Source organism: Perkinsus marinus (genome assembly GCF_000006405.1).
Source record: "Perkinsus marinus ATCC 50983 genomic scaffold scf_1104296958686, whole genome shotgun sequence".
In the NCBI taxonomy this organism is placed as follows: Eukaryota; Perkinsozoa; order Perkinsida; family Perkinsidae; genus Perkinsus; species Perkinsus marinus.
Genome location: NW_003206671.1, coordinates 313,929 through 320,286, shown reverse-complemented (window position 1 = coordinate 320,286; position 6,358 = coordinate 313,929). Strand labels below are relative to the sequence as shown.

Sequence of the window (6,358 nt, the reverse complement as noted above, 5' to 3'; positions counted from 1 at the left end):
GTTTCTCCAGGCCTATAATAGTTCGGATCAATCTAGGTGTCGAAGGCGGTCAATACCAAGGGTCTGTAGTAGGTGAGCCACTCGCTCTCCACCTGTGGAATCGGAGTGGGATTATATGTTGCCTCTCCTCAGCTGAGCTCGGGAATTCTTACTAGTTATAGAAGATCACAGAAGTCAACAACAATGTCCAAAATTTCCTCGAAGTTTCCATGTTGTCACCGACACGAGTCGTTGACCATGTGCATATTTCCCCGTACTGCGCTAAACAATCTGTAGAGAGATGAATGTGGCATTCGTAGGTTCCAGTCTATCAGTTGGTGGCTGCAAGTCCAAACTAGTGAACTCAATGTAGGAGTCAGGCGTGTTCTTTTTGTGTACATTTGTTCCTGTGGAACGCTCATTCTTGACGCACTAGGATCATGTATGTGGATTTAAGAAGGGATCTCAACCAAGTCAACTTGTGGGATTAGATGAGCTAGCCTATACGGGGAATGGTTTCAGCGGATATCACCCTCTAAGATATGAAGAACAAGAACAGTGGCTGAGTCGATTCGAGCCATCCGGAGATGAGCACTGAAAAACTCAAGGCTCTCAGGGAAATGATCACTGCACACTTATATTGATCATCTAGCTACGTCGACTTCTGTGACGATCAGGAGGTGTGGGTTCACCTCTCGGGACAAAAATCATATACAGCAGAAGGCTCACCATATCGTTTTTGCGTTTTTACGCGGAACAGTTCTTCTACTCTACAACTTGGTCGGGACTATTCTTGCAGTTGAGGAGCACGAGACGTTAGCTTTCAAACTCCTGGACGGTCCCCTGTTCTCCCGAGATCTCACCTTCTTGGAAGGACAGCCAGGATTGATCGTGAGACATAAGAGCAAATGAAGTGCTTCCGAAATGTTTTGTTGGGTTATATGAATTCATCTCGGGAGTATCATTCATTCAGCGAGTAATGTGGGTCCAGCCCCTCCAGTGGGGATCGCACCATATGGCTCTAAACCGGCTGCGATACGCAGTACCGGTACTGCGGTCTCTGACGAGCTGTCACCGCCTAGGTATGCTTGGCTCAAAGCAGTGGTTCGGCTCGGCCTCTCCAGCCGTGCAGAGAGAGGACGTGCTGAAGTACTTGCCGGCTCTGATGCCGCGGCCAGCACTGACCGATAGAGAGGTGGTAATAGGGTAGCTCTAGGGAGGGCACTTGTAGACGAATTGCTCTATCGCTGTGTGGAATAGCCTTGCCTTGTCGCTGTAATCATACGGTATTTTGGCTGGCTTTTCTCATGATGGCGATTGACTCTTCTTGGACAGGATGAGGTTGTTTGCTTTGATGCATCATATGGGACAATCGGCTGGAGTCTCGGCCAATAACGGTCATCACGAACATATAAGAACTATGACTCTATATTGTTTCTAAATGCCAGCTTCTACTCTATCCTATGATTTCTGACCAGGCAGTCATCATGACGATATTCGGGCTCCTGCGTAGATACTACACCATCAACCTGTGTCAATATTGACTGGTGGTGACGTACACTCTGAGAAGGCAGACGAGACCTCTCTCCTTCCGAAGAAGGAAGAGAAGGCAACACGTGTTAGGGCCGATGCCTTCGCCAAGAGACTAACGAAAGTATGATTGGTTACTCCTGAGAGATTCCTTGTGACAAGGTCTTCCAGATTGATCAGGAAACTGACTTTCGCATGAGCTACTCGCCGCCCAGGGGTATTACACTAGTATGTAATGAGGAGCAAGCTATAAGAGCGGTAGAGTATGGGAGTTGATACTATCATTGAATGCGATAGTGACAGATACGAGCTCTGGAGGCGCACCGGGGCCCAGTAGCGTGGGACACGGAATTCTGGAATGTGGAATTGACGAGGAACACTCCTGCACACAGCTCGGGAGAGGTAGGGTTCCATGAAAGATATCATAAGAAACTCAGCGTCGTGTAGTTACTGTGCTTGACTGCATTCGGAGGTGGCAAGCTCGATTTCGGCTCTGGCCCGTTGCTCTTCGTAGACTGCAAGGGGCCTAGCAGGCATGTCCTAGACCTGTTTAGATCGTACTTTGAAAACCCTGCCAAGTAAGCTCCAGCGAGTGCGATTCGCATTCTTGCTCAGTAAATGTCTACCTCCACCTGAGCCTTCTGATAGGGGTCTGCTGTAGTTATCAGAGCAACTGTCACTTCAGGAGGAAGATCTTTCATAACTTCGCTGCTGATGCGCATGTCTTATACGGGCATGGTATAACAGTGCGAGGTCTGGAGGCCGACACTAGATATCTCGCGCGGCTCTTCGATTCCAGTCTCAGTAGCTGGGAAGATCAGGTGAGGGTGTGGTGCGTACTGTTAAAGAGGCTATGACGGCGCGAATGATAGCAAGCGGTCTCTCAAAGTGAAGTTTTTCTTACACTGGTCCGATGGAATCAGCAGAGTTCTGGCCCACTGTAGGTTCAACCAGAGAAACCACCACTGTCGTTGCGAAAGAGCAAGTCCTCGACTACTAAGGAGGCTCTCATCGATGAGGGAGGAGATATATTCAGCACGCCTCTCAACGGTGACTCAGCTACCCTTGAGCCGCTGTCTGTCGGTGGGTCGCGTCACCACATAATGTGATCGTCATCTGCGCCCATCCAGATTGTGAACAACATTCGGGTCCTGGGAAGGGCTATCAGCTCAAACGACTTGTTAGTCTGTTTGGCATCGCGCCGAAAGAACCACCGTCGTCAAAGAGAAGTAGTTGGTGTCAGCGACGGTGAATCTGAAAATTGCCTATACAGGTTCGCAGGCAGACTCGGTATTGGAGGTTTGGAAGCCCACTGCAGCGAGGAGAAGTTCGGAGAATGGTTGAAGTATGCTGCTGATGACGCGTATTTCACGTTTATGCTCTACCGTGTAAGATGCCTTGATCGATATTCTGGGGACGTGCTCTGACCTGTCGTCTCCTTTCAGCGTCTCACTGACACCTTGCGAGGCCAAGAGTGGTGTACTGAGTTGCACTGGCAGCCTATTCGCGAGAAGATTCGCCATGGAACAACAACATTCAACGGAATGAACGACCCAGAAACGTGAGTATTTCCTCTTCAAAATTTCGTATGTATGCGGCATTACACTATGCCCAGACTAGAGCAACATATGTGACGCTAAGTCCTACTATCGTTTACCGAGGACTGAGCCTAGGCATACTTGCGTCGAATCGAGTATAGCCAGTCGAGCTTGGGAATAATCTTGCGACTGCACCTTCAATATTCATAAGTTTTGTCATCGCTGTGAACGGCTTTTTGTGCGCCTCACCTGTTGGATTGGCAGATACACAGGTTTGTCGATGTCCGATTTCGCGGTGAAATTCTATCGCCCTTTCACTGAGCTCCTAGTTGAGATCGAGAGGCGAGGCTTCGGCGCTAACAGAGAGTATCTAATCCAACAGTTAACGGCAGCTCAGGCGGACCTCGAGCGGCATAAAGAGGCCTTTCGGATGATAGCACAGTCACTGAAAGGTACGTGGGAGTATTCTCGAATAGAAATAGTTCCTTTCTGCCGTCGGTTTGCTTGTCATTTTTCTGTCAATATCCACAATCGCTAGAGGTGAATTGGTTTTGTGGTCAGATCGCCGGGGTCAGCCATTGAATCCCCAGGCAGAGTTCATTAACCCGAGATCAGCCAAGCAAATACGACAACTCCTCTTCGGGAACCCTGACGAGCCGGACCATCTGCGATGGGTCGCCCGTAGAGTGCGAGCCGGAGAGGAGGCAGAATGGATACAGCCTTTCATGGAGTTCCCCACTGCCCCATCGTCCAAGCATCGATTCATCGTGAAGGGGCTTGGTCTCCAGCCGATAGCCTACCTTTATGGCCGCGAACGGTTGAGCAACTACGCCCCCAGCGGTTGGCCTAAGGTGAGCTCCCGGCTCTTGCCGTCCAGTACTCGGGAGGGTGGACGGTTCAGCAAGTTCCCGCTCTGACAGGTCGAGTCAGCTATTCTGAGAGCTTTCGCTGGTGAACCTCATGAAGGTAATTATGGCGTTGCTTACCAGCAGCTAGAGCCTGTACGTGGCCATGAACATGCAGCAAGCGTACGAGTCCGATACAGATAAGCGTGCAAACTCTGGTGGTCTTGTTAGGTGTGCAGGCTCCTGTGGCATCTACAACGAAGTATCAGGATATCCGCGGCAATCACCTCGGTCCTATCGCCGTTGATAGAGCGAATAAAATACGATGAGGATGGGTTCGGGAGGATCCACCCTAGTCTGGCGCTAGACACGACCACGGGTGAGATGGATCGGATGTCACTACAAGATTCATTACATTGAGAAACTCGGGCATCCGAGCTGATGGGATCGCTCTCTCAGGTCGACTTTGCTGTCGCAAGCCGAACTTGCAGAACCCTCCAAGTGCTCACAACGACCTCTATTCCATCCGGAAGGCATTCAGCGCTCGCCCCGGAAATACGCTCATCGTCGGAGACTACTCGCAACTCGAGCTCCGCATATTGGCGCACATGTCGAGATGTGAATCCATGATAAGACAACTGAATCAGGGCGGGGATATCCATTCACAGTGCGCAGTGGACCTCTTCCCAGAAGTAGCAGAGGCCGTTGCCAATGGATCTGTAGGACGCCTACACTCGCGAATAGATAGGAGAGCCACTGTACAGGTCGTTATTGACGATGCTGAAGCGCATCCGGGCATACCCAGTGTGAAGACCAAGTTCTCGACTCAGCGGCAGCAGGCCAAGGTTGGACCAGGATGGCTTAAGACTCTCCACTGCGATCCTTTAGAATTCAGGTGATGAACTTTTCTATTGCTTACGGGAAGACTGAAAGGACATTAGCTGAAGAGATGGACCTGCCTGTCACTGACATTAGAGACATGTTCACGAGATGGAACAACTCTAAGAAGGGAGTCGAGCGATGGAAGGCAGAGGTCCGTTGGATCGTTCTGGGGAGTCCTCGAGGTTTCTGGGCAGATCATTCAGCAAGCCCGCGATACGCAGCACGCGACTTCCATACTCGGACGCCACCGAAGATTCCCACATATCAAGCATAGGCTCCGGAAGTAGGGCGTTTTGGTGGCGCATCTTTCCAGCCCATGGAATCAGCTGTCCCTGTCAGATACTCAGGGAGGTCAGAGCGTGCAGCGGTGAATTTCGTCATCCAAGGGTCGGCGGCCGACATCGCCATGATGGCCATGCTTCGCGTCGATCGAGACGAGAGACTACGGCGCATGGGGTCAAGATAGTGATGCAGGTGAGAAATGGGCGATTCCAATCAGCATCCTGAACGATGCCGTAGGTACATGATGAAGTGATCCTCGAAGGACCCGCAGAGAATGCCACCGACGCAGTTCCCATCGTGCGAGACCTCATGGAGCATCCCTTTGCCGATATCAAGCCTGACTACCGGATGTTGATTAACCTTGATGTTGATATTGCTACTGGCACGAATTGGTCTGATGCCAAACCCTGAATCAAATATTTGGCGCATTGTGTGTTACTGTACCGAGTTGTTTGAAATCAAATACGCCACTTCCATCTCTCCATTTCGCCAGAGCGACGTTGTGGTACCATTGTAACTTTTGATTCATTTCTCTCATCATTGGGTACATTAATTTAAGATTTTTTCCCGTAGCTGCCCACGTAAAATTTGCACGTGCTTCTGCCCGGATTGTAGTTTGAGTTTCGCATCGGCATTAGTTGAGTGAAGCAAGTGGTTTATCATCACACACCGATTGTACAACCCATTTACATCACTATGTATAACCATGTCAGCTGAAACTCGCTCCAACGCCAAACCAATGGAATGGCGTTGCAGTCTTTTTCATGTACGTTGGCCGGTTGAACTGCATGCGCGACTCCGTTATGATTCACAACTTATGAATAACTCCTCAAGTCAGCTCACTTTTGAGGAGTGTATATGTACACTGCCCATCGTGGTGAACGCAACCGAAAATTCTATCGAGGGAACCTCAATTGAGAATCTGTATTCAAACGACTTCGTGCTACTCTAGACATAGGCATAACGCAACAACGCTGCCATAGGAAAAATGGAATCATTCAACTGGATAACAATACGAAAGTTGCATATGGCTCTCGATCTCAATCAGCAACCAAACGTGATTGACAGATGACTGATGGATGATCTTTAAATTCATCGAGAACTCTGCCTTTGTCATAGCTTGTACAAGCGAGTTTTCCTCCATTCCTCTTCGTTCGGGAACAGCCGCGCCTCTTTAGACTGCTAGCGAAGTTCCTCGCTCACCTCGACCCGGCCTGAGCATCGACACAACAACAGGATTCGGTGGCTAGTTCAGCTGCAGAGTCAGGCAATTGAACGATACAAGAGGATCGCCCTGACTTT

General features: G+C 49.9%; 2 protein-coding genes across 2 annotated transcripts in view; one reads left to right on the top strand and one right to left on the bottom strand.

Annotated features, from left to right (window-relative positions):
* Positions 1-1,063: 1,063 nt before the first annotated feature.
* On the top strand, positions 1,064-5,467 carry Pmar_PMAR028237 (dna polymerase i, putative; the record flags this gene model as incomplete). The annotated part of the gene is made up of 15 exons (XM_002774187.1): positions 1,064-1,174; positions 1,493-1,633; positions 1,813-1,911; positions 1,957-2,087; positions 2,195-2,338; positions 2,678-2,897; positions 2,955-3,070; positions 3,312-3,499; positions 3,609-3,898; positions 3,968-4,075; positions 4,124-4,271; positions 4,352-4,737; positions 4,788-4,925; positions 5,114-5,248; positions 5,294-5,467. 15 exons carry the CDS (start codon positions 1,064-1,066, stop codon positions 5,465-5,467), a joined length of 2,529 nt encoding a protein of 842 aa, XP_002774233.1.
* An 835-nt stretch (positions 5,468-6,302) lies between these two features.
* Positions 6,303-6,358, bottom strand: part of Pmar_PMAR028236 (P-type adenosine triphosphatase, putative) — a gene marked incomplete at both ends in the record, with an annotated part of 1,632 nt that continues 1,576 nt past the window's right edge. The window contains one exon of the mRNA XM_002774186.1: positions 6,303-6,350. Within this exon, the coding sequence (XP_002774232.1) occupies positions 6,303-6,350 (48 nt within the window). The remainder of the gene's footprint in view (positions 6,351-6,358) is intronic.